Genomic DNA, 18,253 nt, shown 5'->3' with positions numbered 1-18,253 from the left:
CCAGGAGCCAGGACACTGGGTTCTAGTCCTCACTGTCCCCTCGCTGTGTGACCCTGAGCAAGCCCCTGTTTTCTTGGAGCCTCAACTTCTCATACACACAAAAAAAATGAGCACCCCAATAAAGTGCCTGGCTTTCCTGCTCTGAGATTCTTTTTTTTTTTTTTTTTAAGATTTTATCCATTTATTTGACAGAGAGAGGTACAGTGAGAGAGGGAGGACAAGCAGGGGGAGTGGGAGAAGCAGACTTCCCGTGGAGCAGGGAGCCCGATGTGGGGCCCGATCCCAGGACCCCGGGACCACGACCTGAGCGGAAGGCAGACGCCCAACCACTGAGCCACCCAGGCGCCCCATCTCCTCTGAGATTCTAAGTCAGTGGCACCAAGTAGTCTCCTCATCAATTAGACCCTTAGGCTCTTCCAACTTTCAATCACTACAAATATTGAAAAGCAGTAAAAGCAGGCTAAAACAAATTACAAATACTTAGGGGGAAAACTCGGGAAAGTTCTGAAATGGACAAAAATGCTTAAAAACTCTTAGAGGGTTGGAAATTGCCTTTTGGAGCATGAAAACAGCTGACACTATAGGAAAAAAACAACAACAACCAGCAACTGGGGAATCTTTATTTTCAATCAAATCATTGTTGCAATCAAAATGCTGTATTCATGAGAATGCTTTCTGAAAAACTGCTTCCAGTCCCATCATGGATCTGTGTGAGGCAGCCGCAAGCCGGAGCTTCCGTCCGGCTCCCCCGAACCTCGAACCTCGGAAGCAGTCTGAGATCCCCACTCTCGGCCAAATAAACATCAGACCAAGCCAAGCGCAGGCTTGCATGCAGCCGGCAAGCGTCTACCGACGCTCTTCTTGTCGGGCTCTGCGCCGGGCGCCTGCAATACGGGGCGACCAGGCCAGCGCTGCCGTCCTCCTCCCGCGGGGCCTCCCAGCCAGCCTGACAGGGCAGACAGACACGTCCCCGGGTCATTCCAATCAGGGTGAGACAGGCGAGAACTGGAAGTCACGGCAAACGGAGAGAGGCGGGGAGGCCACCGCCCTGTCCCTCCACTCAGCCCCTCCCCCTCCTCAGTAAGGTGTTGCGGTTGTTTTTGCTGTGAAACACATTATCCCCATAGTCAGTGTCTCCAAACAACCATCTTCTTTTGCTCAGCATTCTGGAGGTCACGAAATCAGAGGGCGCGGCAGGAACGGTTTGTCTGCTCTGAAATGTCTGGGGCCTCCGCTGGGAAGATCAGTGGCTGGGGGCGACTCCAGGCTGGGGGCAGGAGTCTCGCGGAGGTGTGTTCACCCGCGTGCCCCAAGGTTAGTACTGCCTATTGCCCGGGCCGGACCTGTGGCGGTTTTCAGAGCGCCTACGCATGGCCTCGGCTCACACAGCATGGAGGCAGCAGGGTCCCAGCTCCCCCGCGTGGTGGCTCAGGACCCCACACACGAGTGTCCCAGGCAACAAGGCCTTTCCTGCCCTCACTACGAAGTCCTCAGGTGTCACTTCTCAGAATCCTATTGGTTACAAGCAAGCCACAGGCCTGCCAGATTGATGAGGAGGATGATTAGACACCACGTCTTGATTGCATAAGAGTAAGGTTCCAAGAAGACAAGTGGGACAGGGGGTTTCGTTGTGGCCATCTTTGACACCATTTACCACACCCGGGGTGATCCAGGCATGGGAGGACAGCCCTGAGTGGGGCCCTGCTGGAGGTGGGGTGGAAGTGAGAGAGGAAAGAAGCTGGACTCCTCCCCAGGGGCAATTCCACTTGACCATGGCTTCAGTTTCTACCCCTCCCTGTGTGTTCTTGTGAACAATGGAGGCGCTGATACTCTCTGCCTCAAGCCTAACACATGTAAGTGCCCAGTGAGTGGTAGTTACTATTTGGCATCTGTGTGTGGAGATCTTAAAGACAGTTCAAACCCAGCGTCTCCAACACTGAACTCATAATGTGCTGCCCATGCCTGCCCCTTCCTTGGTGTCCCCTACCTGCAGGAACGGACCACCGTCCCTCCTCTTGCCCATGTCGGAGGCCTGGAGGTCATTTCTCATACCTCGTACTCTCTATCGCTCCCCACAGCCAACCTGAACCCAAGTCTTGACAAATTTACTTTCTAGATGTTTCTCTAATTTTTCCACTCTTCTCCATCTCTACCCTCTACCCTGGACTCTGGCCTCCTTATTGGTCTTGCAAATTCACTAGGCCCTTCTATCCACCCACATCCATTCTTCACACAGCAAGCTGACAGAATATTTTCAAAATGTAAAGCTGATCATGTCACTCCCCCTGATTAATGTCCTCTATCCCTGTTGCTCTAAAGCAAAGGCAGGTTGTTTAAAAGGCCCACAAAATCCTGCCTCAGTCCCTCCCTCCTGCCAGCCCCACTCTCCCTCCCCCACACTCACTGTGCTCCCTCTGCCACAAGGCCTTCATATCCCTGTGCCAGCAATGCCCACTCTGCTCCCCCTTCCTGCAGATTAACCGCTCAAGGGTCACCTCCTCAGAGAAGACCTCTCTGCCTACCTGGTGAGATTCACCCACCCAACCTTGGTAGGCTCTTGTAGCACCAGGCAAATCTTTGCAGGACTTGTTACAGTTGGCATCAACATTTGAATGGTGACTATTTGAATACCTTTCTCCTCCAAAACCCTGCAGGCTCCATGAGGGTAGGGACTATGTCTGGTTTTGTTCACTCTTGTATCCTAAACCTTAAAACATTACCTGACACATAGTTCAATAAATATTTGTTGATTGGATAGATGGATGGATGCATGGATGGATGGATGGATGGATGAGAGAGGGGAGGAGAGGGGCCAGGGCCATTGGAAGCCTTTAGAGAATGTTGCTGAGTGAAGAAATGGGCAGGTTGGGCAGAGCCCAGATGACTCACAATACACCTGATTTTCCAACCTTTAGGCAGATGCAAGGCCAGAAGGGCATCTGTTAGGCTGGAGGAAAAAGTGATTCCGTTAGGACTGGAAACACTCATTCTTCCTGCCCCAGGGCCTGTCTTCTGGAGATGTTGGAGACTTGAATAGTTTTACCTGCTTCCAGAACTTAGCATGCCTACCTGGTCCAACCTCCTTTTCCAGATAAGGATCAGCCCAGCAGTGAGACTTGGCCACCACTGGGAGGCAGTGCAGGGATGGAGAACACTGGGCTTAGGCCCTGACAGACCAGGGGCCATCCTGACTGTGCTAGTCACAGACTCTCCAGCCCAGGCTCTTCCCCCTGGGGTAGTGGGACCTACATCTCACCACCTGAATGGCTAACTGACCACACTCCAAAGTCCCAGTTCAACTTCCTCAGTGACCTCCTGCGATGATGTCCGGATGCCTTCACACACCCACCCATGATGACTATGGCTTCCCTTTCCAGCCCCCACCCATTCTTCACCGGGCTTTCAGAAGTCAGAGACCTGTCCTTCAACAGGGTTGAGAGTGTCACACTCCAGGCTGCTTTAAGAAAATAAGAAGAAATAAGCCCTCTGTTTCTAAAATCTAATGTCCAGTCTTTGTGGCCTCATATTGGTCATATGACCTTGGGCCAGGGATTTTATATCCAGTTTACAGGAGGAAACTGAGGCAAAAAGAAGTTTAATAATTTGCAGCACAAGGTTGCTATAAAGCTGCAGTGAGATTATGGAGGCAAAAGGTTTTATAATCCAGAACACCCTGATCCTGAGTTAGGAGTGGTTAGTGCTCAGGGATGATTTGCATCGATGATGACACTTTACTTAAGAGTAGGTCTTTACAATTTACAAAAACCACACCTTTTGAAATCTGTGAACTTGTTAATAAAGAACTGTACTAAAGTAGGCTCTCGAATAATGTGCCAGACCCTCTAGGAAATATGTGTGCCTCTCTGGTGATGGATTTCAGGCACTGCAACAAGTTAGCTGGAGAGATCTAGGGCAACGGGGACGGTTCTAATGACCCTCAAAGGGTACCTACCTATCAGTCTTCCTTAGGAGACCAATCTTTGAGCCTTAAGTCATATTGGTGGAGTGTGAGGGCCAATGTGACGGCTCATGGTGAGAGGATCCCAGATCAGTTGAGACTAAAAGAGGAAATGCCAGCAGAGCAGGACCCCCAGGATGACACAAGACTGCCCCACACCTCCTGCACTAGACGGTCTCTCTGCCCCAAGTCCTCCCCCCCAACCCCGTAGGTAGGGCATACCAATCCCAGCACCATGGCATCCCCTTATGGGCACCACAAAGCAATCCACGAGCCACAACCTCCAGCCTGTTGGTCAATGACTAAAGGAACACAGCCCCAAAGCAGCCTCTCCCCCTTCAGAAGTCCCAGCTGGGCTCACCCTCAGGCACATTGACTACCAGAACCAGAGAGGACAGTCCCTTGCAGAGATAGATAGCATCCTTTCTATTTTTCCAAGTTCCTCCTCTTCTACCTCCTTCCCCCTCACTGCACTCCTGTGCAGTAGAGTTCCATGTGAGACCTAGTACACAAATGAGGGACTACTATCCAGCAGTAAAAACCCAAATCGTGCGTGGTGACCTTCCCATCCCTGGACGAGTTCAAGCAGACACTGAATAACCACCTGGGAAGAGCACTCCCAACCCAAACTCAAGCAGCTGCCAGGTCCTGTGGATTCTACTCCTGTGACCCATCTCCCACCTGCACCTGTCTCAGCAGGTCCCGTCTGTGCCCACCCAGGAGCCATTCCCCTGCCCTATCGGCCCTTACTAACAGCAAATAGCTCTAGGTCTCCTACAGAATAGCCTAGCAACTTGGCCTGGACCTGGGCCCTCTGGGAGTTGACGTTAACTCCTTTTCCAGACTTTACTACTAAGTTCACTAATCAAAGTAAAATACTCACTGGACCCTCACACTGCACACTCTCCACCTCCATTCTTTGCTCATGCTGTTCCTTCTGCTTAGGAGGCTCTTTGCCTGCAGTGCACCCCCTCCCTGCTTGCCCAACATGTCCTTCCTGACCCAGCTTAACTGCCATCTCCTTATCTCCTCTGTGAAGCCCTCCAAATTCTGTGATTTTTCCTTAACACTTATCGGCATCTCTCTTCTGAAGCTCATTCTGTCTTGTGAGGTTTGCATACTTCATGGATAATGTGCCCCACCCCATACTAGTCTGCAAGTCTTTTAAAGAGCAGGACCAGGCATGGGTCATCTTATCAGCATCTGGTGTGTTCAATGTGCGTTGTGAATGAATTAGCGATGAATCCAGACCCTAGCTAGACTGCCGTTCACTGCTGTATAGAAGAATATTTGTCCCAGAAGTGCTCAATAAATATCTACTGAGTGAACAAACTGTTTTTATAATTGTAGACCTCACAGAGATTTTTTATGTTGGACATACAAAAAGACAAAGAGACTGTAACAAAAACCCCTTGTACCTAAACCTAGGTTAGAAAAGAAAGCATTACAGGGGCGCCTGGGTGGCTCAGTCGGCTAAGCATCTGCCTTCGGCTCAGGTCATGATCCTAGGATCCTGGGATGGAGCGCTGCATTGTTGGGCTCCCTCCTCAGCAGGGAGCCTGCTTCCCCCTCTCCCCCTGCCTGCCTCTCTCCCCGCTTATGCTCTCTAATAAATAAAATCTAAAAAATAAAAATAAATTTAAAAAAATAAAAGCATTACGGACACAGGTGCACCTGTCTGCACAGCCCCGCCCAATCCTGCTCAGCTCCTCCCCGCTAGAGAGACACCACTCTCCTGACGTGGGGCTATCACTCCCAAGCTACCACTACGCATGTCACTGTACTTGGAGCTACAGCAACACGCAAGCAGCAGTGAGTGCAGGTGAGGCTGGAATGCTGGCAACACACTCGCTTGGAGCAGAAAGGCAACTCTTATCCTTAGCTTGGGAGAATGTGAATTTTTACTTATAGGTAACAAAATTAGAGAGAAACAATATAAAAGAGAGCAGCGCCTAAATTCACTTAGATGTCTGGAGATTTTAAAAGTTGATTTTTCGGGCACCTGGGTGGCTCAGTCGGTTAAACATCTGACTCTTGATTTCAGCTCAGGTCTTGATCTCAGGGTTGTGAGTTCAAGCCTGGCACTGGGCTCCATACTAGGTGTGGAGCCTACAGAGAAAAATAAAATAAATTTGATTTCTCTAGTGGATATATTTCCATACATTAGGAATTAGCTAAAATGTTACTATTAATAATTTTTAAGTTGATTTGTCTAGAAGAACATGGATCTTTTTTTTTAAACCTTTGTATGTATGTGTTTAGTATTTTAACTAATCTCTATGCGCAACACGGGGCTTGAACTCACGACCCCTATATCATGAGTTGCGTGCTCTACTGACTGAGCCAGCCAGGTGCCCTGAACATGGGTCTTTATTATTTGCACTCCTCATAAAAACAAACAAAAACAAAACAAAACAAAACAAAAACACTTGAAAAAAAGGATTGCAAGAGGCATCGAGGTATAGTGATAGGAACACTAGACCTCCTAATGGTCTTGGTTTGAGTTACCTTTTTTGAACCTCAATTTCCCCATCTTTTTTTTTTTTTAAGTAGGCTCCACACCCAGTGCAGAGCCCAATGTGGGGTGTGAACTAACAACCCTGAGATCAAGACCTGAGCTGAGATCAAGAGTCAGATGCCCAACAGACTGAGCCACCTAGGTGCCCCTCCCTACCTTTAAAATGGAATATATGTATTTTTGAATCTATGCCAAGCCTCCTTCCAAGAATATCTGGAGTTAACTTTTGGGAAGTTGTGAAGATCAAAGAAATAATAAATGTGAAAGCACATTTAAATTATACGAAGCTGCAGGTTATAGGGTAAGTGTTAGCACCAGCAACAGCACAGTATGTGCCACCCGGTGGCAAAAAAGAGTAACTGCATCAGGGTACAATTCAAACACTATACGCTATAGGCACCACAGTTCAATTTCTTGCAAGGACGACTGGGTATTTGAGGAAGCTCTCTAACATAAATGACAAACAAGCAACAGCAAAACCTAACATGTAGAGGCAGAAAAAGTTGAGAATGAGAAATATCTACGAAACAACAGGTTTCTATTAAAAAAAAAAATTAGGGGTGCCCGGGTGGCTCAGGTCATGATCCTGGGGTCCTGGGAAAGAGTCAAGCTCCCTGCTCAGCAGGGAGCCTGCTTCTCCCTTTCCTTTTGACTGCTGCTCTGCCTGCTTGTGTGCTCTCTCTCAAATAAAATATTTTTTAAATGTGCAACTATAAGCACTTTATTTTATTTAAGATTTTTCTTTAAAGATTTTATTTATTTATCTGAAAGAGACAGAGATAGGAAGGAGAGGGAGAAGCAGGCTCCCCACTGAGCAGGGAGCCCAATGCGGGGCTCGATCCCAGGACCCTGGGATCATAACCTGAACCGAAGGCAGACGCTTAACCAACTGAGCCACCCAGGCGCTCCTCAAATAAAATCTTTTTTTTTTTTTTTTAAGATTTTATTTATTTATTTGACTGAGCGAGCGAGCGCACACAAGCAGGGAGAGCAGCAGGCAGAGGGAGAGAGAGAAGCAGGCTCCCTGCTCCACGGAAAAGGGAGCCCCATGTGTGGGACTCGATCCCAGGACCCCCAGAATCCGAGCCAAAGGCAGGTGCTCAACCGACTGAGCCACCCAGGCGCCCCTAAATAAAATTAAAAAAAAAAAAATTAAAGGAACAAAAATGAGCTCTGAGCAGTGGTGAACTGGATCTGGCTCATAAGGGCTCACAAGAGGCAACTGTTAAATTTTCAAGAATTCTGCAAGCCAGTTAAACACAGGCATTATTTAAAAATAAAACTCAAAAGTAAATAAATTATATTCAAAACAAATATAATAAATACTCAAAAGCTATTATTTCCTGATTGTTTTATAGTTTTACTATTTATCCATGGTCTTGAAATCACTTACGTTTATTGCTTCTGTATAGGGAAAATCCTATATAATGGTCTATTACTGAGCATCTCTTCCCAACTCCACATCATGACAGCCCGCTGGTAGCTTGAAATAGGCTATAGTGGGAGTTTTTACACCAGAGAAGTAGTAAACACTACAATTCAGGTTGTCACCTCCCTCACAAGAGTTAAACATTTGCCAACATACAACACACATGTGTACAACACACGTGTATACCCACAACATACATGTATGCACACACTTATGTATACACACAACATGCATTTAACACTTAACAATATACCACTGGCATGGAAATTTAAAATATGTAGGAAAAGAGATGAACAATAGTTGGTAAAAGATGAAAAAATAAGAGGATCAGTCCAGAATGTCTGAGCAAATAATGAGTTCCAGAAAGAGAACACAGAAAATAGTGTGAAAGAAGCATTAAAGGAATAATTCAAGAAAATCTCCCAGAACTGCAAGACAATTTTGAGACTGAAATAGCTCACTGAGGGGGCGCCTGGGTGGCTGTCAGTTAAGCGTCTGCCTTTGGCTCAGGTCATGATCCCAGGGTCCTGGGGTCAAGCCCCACATCAAGATCCTTGCTCAGCGGGGAGCCTGCTCCTCCCTCTGCCTCTGCCTGCCGTTCTGCCTACTTGTGCTGTCAAATAAAATCTTAAAAAAAATAAATAAATAAAACCAAGGTATTATTGCAAAACTGAGAAAACTAAGCAATAAAGAGGTGATCCTAAAAGCGAGTCCAAAAAAAAAAGAAAAAAGAAAAGGTTACAAACAAAGGAGTGGGAGACAGAATGACACCTGACTTCTCAACAGCAGTTTTTTAATCTACATACAATAATTGCTAAAAATTTTTAGGAAAAATTTCCCACCTAGATTCTATTCCAAGTCAGGTTCTCTATCAATCATCAATGAGGGTTGAAAAAAAGCCTTTTTCCAAGATCTCCAAAAATTTTTCTACTCTCGTGTGCATTCATTTAACATTTATGTGCATTAATATTGATAACCTAGGACATACCAGACATTATAATACTAAACACTAGGGATATAGCAGTGAACAAACAAGGTCCTTGATCTAATGGGTCTTATAATCTGAATATATATCTACATAATGTGTCACACAGTAATCGGTACTCTGAACTGCAGGACTGAGGGGAAGGAGTGCTGGGTGGGAGGGTTTAGATAGGGCCTATGACGTTACAGTTGAACACACCTAAAGGTACAAGCCACGTGGATAGCTGGGGTGAGAGCCTTCCAGGCGCAATGGCTCTGGGAAATCGTGCCACCAGGACATGAAAGGGTGGTAGGAGATGAATAGAGGTGGCTGGAGGAGGCCAGGTAACAGGGGCCCTTTGTGCTGGATACTCTCCTCTTATCCCTCCAGACCCACTCTCCACCCTTCTCTGCTGCCTGGGAACCTGATGTTCATGTACCACATCAATAGGCCCCCTTGACCTCTGGCTTCCTGTGAGATTTGGCCAATGGAAAGCTCCTGCATTCAATCAGAAGGTAGGAGTCCTTAGTGAGGCTCACAGCTTCTGTCAGGTGACCCTCCCCAGCTCTGAGTTCCCTTGCAGTCTTCAGACTAGGGGTGGAAATGCCTAAGGTCTCCCCAAGGTTGCTAGCTCGAGGGAATCATAGGCAGTATGCCCTGTGGCTTCCCTAAACCCCACTCACATCTTTGTAAAACGTTCCTTTAGTAGATTCTCTCCAAATTCCTCAATGTGAGTATGACATCCATCTGTTTTCCACCAGGATCCTAACACTCTTTATAGGGCAAGATGAGAATTTTCAATTTTATTCTGAATGAGATGGGAAACCACTGGAGGTTTTTGAACCTATGAGACATCATGTGACTTACATTTTATTTTTTAATAAAATAAAATGTGCGTGAGTAGGGGGCGCCAAGGGTGGGGGAGAGGGAGAGAAAGAATCTTAAGTGGGACTCCATGCTCAGTGCAGAGCCTGATGTGGGCTGAGATCTCATGACCCTGAGCCAAAATCAAGAGTTGGACACTTAAAAACAAAAAAAAGAGCTGGACACTTAACCAACTGAGCCACCCAGGCGCCCCAATAACTTACATTTTAAAAGATCACTCTAGATGCTGGATGTACAGAATGCCTCCGTGGGGCTCACAGGTGGAAAGAGAACAGTTAGGCAGCTTTTAGTGCAGTAAGGGTAGAAAGTGACTTGGGGTGGTTGTAGTAAAGGTCCTAAGTGTTAAATGTTGGCATATGTTGTAAAGGTAGAGCTAAGAGGATTTGGTGATGAAGTATATGTGGTGTTAAGAGAGAAAAAAGTCAAGGACTTAGGTTTTTGGTCTGAGGATAAGTTGCCATTTACTGAGATGGAGATGTCTGGGGAGAGAGCAGGTTTGGGCTGCAAAACTCAAGAGTTCTGTTTGGGATAAAAAAAAGTCTAAGTAGGGATGTTGAATAGGCAGATGCATATCTAAGGCTGGAGTTCAGACTGCGAAAGAAGAGATTGTTTTTAGATGTCTTGTAAATACTTCTAAAACCACACATATGCATAACTTTGATTAAAAAATAGTAAGGTGGGGGGCGCCTAGCTGGCTCAGTCAGTAGAGCATGCAACTCTTAATCTCGGGGGTCCTTATGAGTTTAAGCCCCACGTGGGGCATAGAATTTACTTAAAAAAAGATGAACAGCTGTCACTTGAAGGAAAGATGATTTTTTAAGTTGTTTTTTTTTTAAAAAGTAAACTCTATGCCCAACATGGGGCTCAAACTCACAAGGACCCTGAGGTCAAGAGTTGCATGCTCTATCGACTGAGCCAGCCAAGCATCCCAAAGAAAAGATGATTTTTTTTTTTTTTTAAAGATTTTATTTATTTGACAGAGAGAGAGACAGTGAGAGCAGGAACACAAGCAGGGGGAGTGGGAGACGGAGAAGCAGGCTTCCCGCGGAGCAGGGAGCCCGATGCGGGGCTCGATCCCAGGACCCTGGGATCATGACCTGAGCCGAAGGCAGACGCCTAACGACTGAGCCACCCAGGCGCCCCAAGAAAAGATGATTTTTAAATGAAGAGAACAGTTCTTGAAGGAAACCTTCAAACCCTAGCTGCTCACATATGGGTAGATACGGACAAACAGTAGCATATGCTGTTTCCAACTGTGTCAGAAAAGATATTACAAAGAAAAGACATTTGGAAACTTGTTTAAAAAGGATGAATAGGGGCGCCTGGGTGGCTCAGTTGTTAAGCGTCTGCCTTTGGCTCAGGTCATGATCCCAGGGTCCTGGGATCAAGCCCCACATTGGGCTCCCTGCTCCGCAGGAAGCCTGCTTCTCCCTCTCCCACTCCCTCTGCTTGTGTTCCTTCTCTCGCTGTGTCTCTGTCAAATAAATAAATAAAATCTTTTTAAAAAATTAAAAAAATAAAAAGGATGAATAAATGTCTAAGTCTGACAGATGAAGACCATATTAAACAAAAGTGGAAGCAGGAAAAAAAAAATCAATTTAATTAGACTGATCCATTTTTTAAAAACAGGTAAGAAAAATCATTAGGGACAGTACTAATAAAATTCTTAAACTTCTAAACAAGATGAAAAGACAGAGAAAACTGGGAAAAATATTTGTAGCACATGATAAAGGGTTAAGAATTACAATGTTCCAAAAGAGACAAACTAGAATAAGGCATGAATAGGCAGCTCCCAAAAAGGAAATGTAAGATACTCATTAATCAAATAAGTAAAACAGTATAACAAAAACAGTATCATTCTTTCAAAACCAATTTTGAAAGAATGCAAAGAAATGACATTCTCATGCACTTTTTGAGAACTTTATCAGACTTTTGATACATAGTTCTGCAAAATATACAAAATATAAAAGATACATGCCAAAGTTCCCATTCCTGTGAGTTTTTGAGACAACTACAAGGCAAATTACAGTAGGTGACACCTATGGAATTGCAAAACCAGGACATAATCAGTAAAAAATGATAATGGAATGATACATGTAGTATGATGTCCATGTACCAAGAATGTCTTTGTGAATATCTAAACAGGCAGTTATCTGAAGGAATGTTCACCAAATAAACTAAATTTCTCTCTGAATGATTGAACTATTACCATGTATTAAGTACCTCATGTAATCCTCACAATAATTTAGATTCTTGAGATTTTACCCGCACAGCCTTTAAGTGGCAGGGCTATTGCTGAAAACCTAAGTTTAGCCCCCTCTGCCCACTACTTAAAAGGACTGCATATGTTTTTACATTTTATTTACTATCAAGTATACTAATTTTTTAAGGCATTAAAAACTCCCACATGTGGTCGTATCTAATATTTGCAGTAATTCTGTTGGCTTGATGGCAAGAATCACAAATACACAAATGCTTTTTTAAGTAGGCTCTGTACCTAGTGTAGAACCCAATGCAGAGCCCAAAGCAGGGCTTGAACTCATGACCCTGAGATCAAGACCTGAGCTGAAATCAAGAGTCGGAACCCTCAACCGACTGACCCACCCAGGCGCCCCACAAATACTTCTTTTAATTAAAAAGAAACCTAGGTATGCTTTGAAACATCAAATGCCCACCACCTATTGATTACTTTTTGGTCCAGAACCACTAATACCATTTGCATCAATGCAACATTTGCATAGCTACCTAGGGATTGCAAAGGACCATGCTGGGAGTTACCTTGTTTTACTTGTTCATCACTCTTGGGAGATGTTTGCCTTATTAGTCAGTTTAATTCCTGGTGTATGATGATTAGCCACTTCTAAGACATGAACACAAACACAGGGGATTTAAAAATCTAACACCAGGTAAGAATTAAAATACTTAGACGGTTTCCCATTATTTGTGAGCCCATGAGGAAGGGGGACTGAGTCAGCTTGCATACCCAGCACAGAGCACACAGTGCAGGGTAGGTGAATATAGGAAGTGCCCTAGGGAATAAGATAAGTCACTTAGGGTCTGTACCCCCAGAGCACAGCACTCACAAGGCTATCAATGCTAGCTGATACTGGTCTCTTGAAAACAAGGGACTTTGCCTAACAGTGTGATTTCAAACTCGTCTGATTATTGCTTAGGGTAAAACTTAAGAAGCTTTTTAGTTTACTGTCTTAAAATCTTCCTCGTTCAAGACTTGCCTCTTTAAAAAAAAAAAAAAAGAATTTTATTATCTCAGAGCAAGTGAGCAAGCATGAGCTGGGCAGGGGTGCAAAGAGAGAAGCAGGCTCCCGGCTGTGGGGCTCGATCCCAGAACCCTGGGATCATGACCTGAGCCAAAGGCAGATGCTTAACTGAGCCACCCAGGCACCCCAAGACTTGCCTCTTTTAAACAGGGATACCCACATACCTCATTAGGTTGTTTTAAAGAATAAATATTCTGAAAACACCCAGATGAGTACATTTTAACGCATCCAGAAGTCACAAGGTTCAGTCACCTGAGTTTATCTCATAAACAGTTCTTCTGGTTCCCTCTGCTCCAGGTAGAACTGTGCTTGTTGGGGCGCCTGGGTGGCTCAGTCGTTAAGCGTCTGCCTTCAGCTCAGGTCACGATACCGGGGTCTTGGGATCAAGCCCCATATCGGGCTCCCTGCTCAGTGGGAAGCCTGCTTCTCCTTCTCCCACTCCCCCTGCTTGTGTTCCTGCTCTCACTCTGTCAAATAAATAAAATCTTTAAAAAAGAAAAAAAAAAGAAAAAAGAACTGTGCTTATTACTACCTGAATTCCTTCTTCCTCATCTTTAAGCCTCACCAGCAAGACTGGGATCAAAATACCAGTTCTTCCTGAGGTCCCTCCATACTAAAGATGTTCCTCTTGCAGAGGAACTTATACTAGACTATACTACTATATACACTACCAGGACGACATTTATCACAGGTCCAGCTCAATTTTTCTTTTTTTAAAGATTTTATTTATTTATTGAGAGAGAGAATGAGATAGAGCGAGCATGGGGGGGGAGGGTCAGAGGGAGAAGCAGACTCCCTGCTGAGCAGGGAGCCCGATGCAGGACTCCATCTGGGGATCATGACCTGAGCCGAAGGCAGTCGCTTAACCAACTGAGCCACCCAGGCGTCCAGGTCCAGCTCAGTATTAACATCAAACGTATCAAGAACACTTAGAAACGGGGTACCTGGGTGGCTCAGTTGTCTGACTTTGGCTCAGGTCATGATCTCAGGATCCTGGAATGGAGGGAGCCCTTAGTCAGGCTTTGCGCTCAGTCTGCTTGACCCTCTCCCTCTGCCTGGGCTCTCTCAGTAACTAAATTAAAATCTTAAAAAGAAATACTTAGAAACATTTTTGTCATGACATCAAAACAATTAAGTCACGACTTCCTTCTCTTCCAGTCCTGCCACCCCCCTCCCCATTTAACAACCACCCATGAAGTTATAAACTGTTCAACTAGTTGAGCAGTGAAGGGATGGAAAAAGAAGGGTGCTATCTCATTGTTCCCTGTGGAATCACATGCTTCTCATTGTGCTAACACACTTCCACATCAAAAAAGATCAACATATATGAATCAATGATATGTTATTTTTAGGGAAAGAAATACAAAATATGCTTCTAGTTAGACAATGATTTTATTGCTTGAGTACATGGTCAAATTTATGCGACCAGGGCAGAGGCTGTGGATGACTCGCTGAAAAGGAAGAAAGGGAGAAGAAGAGCTCATTAAAATAGGTCCTCCATATTCATTCACAGACTCACACCTAATGGAGCTACTTCCAAACAGTTAAAATAAACCACAAATATATAAAATGCACGAAAATGCAAAGTTCCTGTATTAGTTCATTGTGCTCAAGCATAGGAATGAAGATGCCACTCATCTAAGGGAGAACTGGCTAACATAAGGAAAAGCCCTTCTGGTGGAAAACTGAATGTTTGGAAATTATTATAGTGAGCAATCTACGCAAAACTGAGGACAACATAAACACAGGGAGCAGAGGTATGAACTGAAACTCTACCCACTATCTAGAAGTGAGTCAAAGGGCTTATTCGTGTTTTAAAAATCAGGGATCTGCAAACCATGGCCCTTTGCTTGTTTTTGGAAATAAAGTTTTGGTGGACCACAGCCATGCCCGTTTGTTTATGTACAGTCTACGGCTGTATTCCTCCTCCTAATAATGGTAGAGTTGAAAGGGTAGCTGACCACATAGCCACGACCTAAAACATTTACTAACAGGCCTTTTACTGCAGTTACTACTCTATTTACTATATGGCTAATGTCTGTTCTTATTAACAAAAAAGGTTAATACTTACTATTTCCAATTGGGGGGGAGGACTCGCTTAGTCTTATAATATCGAGCCAACCGGTGAATACGGCTCTCGATCAGAATCAGTCGGAATTTAGCATCCTTGTCCTAAAAATAAAAATAGACAGAATTCAAGAAAACCACTCAAAACAATATTATCAAATTTTATTTTAACAAAAGAATGTATAGCTACCATGCACTTTAATGAAGTTACCCAATGCCCTGTAATAGAATCACAGACTAGAGTTCGTGTGGCTAGAATTAAGTCCTTAAGGGAATTTAAGGCTTCCAGAAATCTTAACATGAATGATTTGCAAAACTCTGCAAATAAAAAAAATAAAATACAGCAACAAAACTCTGCAAATAAACACCTCAACATTTCCAACCAAATGAATATACTGCATCTAGTGGAGCAAAAGCCACTCCCCCGCCCCAATTTCTTCTGGTAGAATTTATTTCAAAGCAACTGGAGTGTGACAAGTTTGTGCTTTAAGCCTCTTTAGGTAATCTTCACATCAGATGCATTATACTTTACTAAGTTCATATAAGCAATTCTATTCTCTTACCTTTCTGTTCCTCTCAAGATGCTTTCGAACAGCAACAGCTTTCTTAATCAAATGGTAAAGATCCTCAGGAAGATCAGGAGCAAGTCCTTTGGACTTAAGAATTCTCAAGATTTTATTGCCTGTCACAAAACGTACTTGTGCAACACCATGGGAGTCTCTCAAGATCACACCTGAAAAAGGAGTAATATAAATTCCCCCACCAAACACACAGCTGAAGCATGTGATGTTAAAGCTCTGAGATCAAGTCATTTTCCAAGTTTTCCTCTGTAAAATGGGGTTACTTATGTATCACAGAAACCAACATAAGAATGCACGCAAAGCTCAGTCATCCAAGGTTGGTTTACCCAGTACTAAGAAAAACCCTTCTGGAAGAAATCGTGAATGCTGGAAGACCATCACCACAGCAAACTTGCTGGATTATAGGCCACCAAAGAAATCAATGAGATTCCTGCTCTGTATATTTACTCAATAACTAAAAACCCACCAGTATTTATTAAGAAATTGTATTAGACATTCTTGTAAAAACTTCATTATTTTTTAAATCTCAGAATAGCACCATCTGAATACTTGACAGTCTATTACCTATTTCTTATAGCCTGTAATACCCCTGCTAGCTATATAAGCTCCAAGAAGGCACATATTTTGCCCTTTTCCGGACTACTGTATTCTCAGGGTCCAGAACCACGCAGCAGGCAAACATTTGCTGAATGAAACCACTTGCACAAAGTTGCACATAACTGAGACTCACACCACAACGTAAGAGTACAAGTACTCTGAGTTGTCAATGCCAACTCCTCCACTTAATAGATGAGTGATCTGGGGCTAGTTGTATAGCTGCCCCATGCCTCAGTTTCCTCAACTGTAAGATGGCAAAAACTTCGCATTTCAAAGTACAGCGGTCAGAACGAAATGAGGTCAGTATATGTAAAATGTTTAGAACCATTCAGGTAGGAGAGCGCCAAAGCTCACAGTAAATACTCATTATTATTTTGGAGAGCATTTTACTAATTTTCTCCTCTTCCACATAAGAACTTGCACGAGGCCCCGGTCATCAGTAATAAAGCCAGGGAAACGAGCAAAAGGTTTTCAAAGCACATAAGCGGCACATTCACCCCCAGCGACTTTTCCAGCGAGTTGCACGAGGGCAGGAGGAAGGAACTACGTTACACAGAAACACCCACCGATTTGTGAGGGAGTCAGGCCCTTCTTGGCCAGTTTGTAGATCTGCTCCTTCACGTCGTCAGACGTCAATTTCAGCCACTGTTTATGGAAAAGAAACTGGCCTTAGGACGAGAAACCAGGGATGGTACCGAAGTTCAGCCGTCCTCACCATCCTCAGCGGCGCTCCTCAGGCACACACGGCCCCACCCGGCACCGAGCCTCCCGAGGGATGGACGGCAGCCCCACCCCCCTCCCCGACTTCTCCCGCGTCCCCGCACGCTACTTACGGTGGGGACGCTGCGGCGGTAAGGCAGAGCCGACTGGGACAGGCCCTTCCTGGGGAGAGAAAGAGTCTCCGGATGAGGTGGTCAGTGCCACAACAGCCTAGAAAATCATCCTCTCGACTCGCTGCCCACACGCTCTCCATTCCTCCCGACCCCGCAGCCCAGCCCTGCATCCCGCTCAGAAACCCGAACTCACCCGGGAGCGTGCATGCGACCCATGATGGCGGCGGTCAGGCAGCGAAAAAGAGAGCGAGGGTAGGAACGCCACAGGAAATCACCCAGCACACAGGAAGTGACCTCACACACGTCCGCGCTTCTCGCGTGCAGGAGGCGGAGCTACGCTGCGTGGCCCCCGGCGCCGGCTGGCTGCATATCCCGAAGTGCACTTCAGGTTTGTACTGCAAGATTCCTCAATCGACAGGACTACACATCCCAGCATGCGTCAGTTTTTGAGGAGGCTCGAGGCCGGAGCGGGAACTTAAGACGGCGGCCCGCGGACTTTCTGGAGGAGCTGCCTGCGCTAAAATCGTGCCGGTTCGAATCCCGGCCTGGGAGAGAGCGTGGAGCAGCTACGGCAGCAGGGGTTGGTGGATTTGGTCCCTGCCCTAGAAAGGCCGTTAATGTGCGACACCGCCGCTCAGCGAATTTGGGTGCCTGAAGTTCAACCACACACAATTGTTCATTCATTCACCAGCGCCAGGTCTTGTTTTGGGACTAGCTACCTCAAAGTCTGTCCCTGCCCGTAATAAATGCACTGGTAAAATACCATGCTGATAAGTGCTATACTGGAAGTCATGGTAGTTACCGCCCAGCCACCGCTACGATTTCTTTTTTTTTTTAAGATTTTATTTATTTGAGAGAGAGAAAGAGAGAGCACGCGTGCGGGAGCCGGGGGAAGGGACGAGCAGACACACCGCGGAGCAGGGAGCCCGGTCAGCGGCTCCATCCCAGGACCCTGGGATCATGACCTGAGCAGACGCTTAACCGACTGAGCCACCCAGGCACCCCCCATTTCTTATTTCTAATCCTAATTTAATCTCTTGGGGAGAGATTACTGACCACAGAGAAGAACCCAGGGATTTGAACTAGGCCGGGGCGGACCTCCTACCCACTACCTACCCCTCCACCTGGTAAACTTCCACCTTT

The 18,253-nt window shown here is 45.5% G+C and overlaps 1 protein-coding gene across 1 annotated transcript; it reads right to left on the bottom strand.

Annotated features, from left to right (window-relative positions):
• Positions 1-14,405: 14,405 nt before the first annotated feature.
• On the bottom strand, positions 14,406-17,440 carry RPS13 (ribosomal protein S13). Its single transcript, XM_006742505.3, has 6 exons — positions 17,304-17,440; positions 17,111-17,159; positions 16,844-16,922; positions 15,663-15,832; positions 15,104-15,204; positions 14,406-14,483 (listed from the first exon to the last, which is right to left on the bottom strand). The coding sequence occupies exons 1-6, from the start codon at positions 17,324-17,326 to the stop codon at positions 14,450-14,452; spliced, it is 456 nt and encodes a 151-aa protein (XP_006742568.1). The 5' UTR covers positions 17,327-17,440; the 3' UTR covers positions 14,406-14,449.
• Positions 17,441-18,253: the final 813 nt, after the last annotated feature.

This window comes from Leptonychotes weddellii, chromosome 11 (genome assembly GCF_054177405.1).
Source record: "Leptonychotes weddellii isolate Sample4059 chromosome 11, ASM5417740v2, whole genome shotgun sequence".
NCBI classification, from domain to species: Eukaryota; Metazoa; Chordata; class Mammalia; order Carnivora; family Phocidae; genus Leptonychotes; species Leptonychotes weddellii.
The sequence above is the reverse complement of the archived record's forward strand: the minus strand, read 5'-3'. Positions and strand labels throughout refer to the sequence as shown.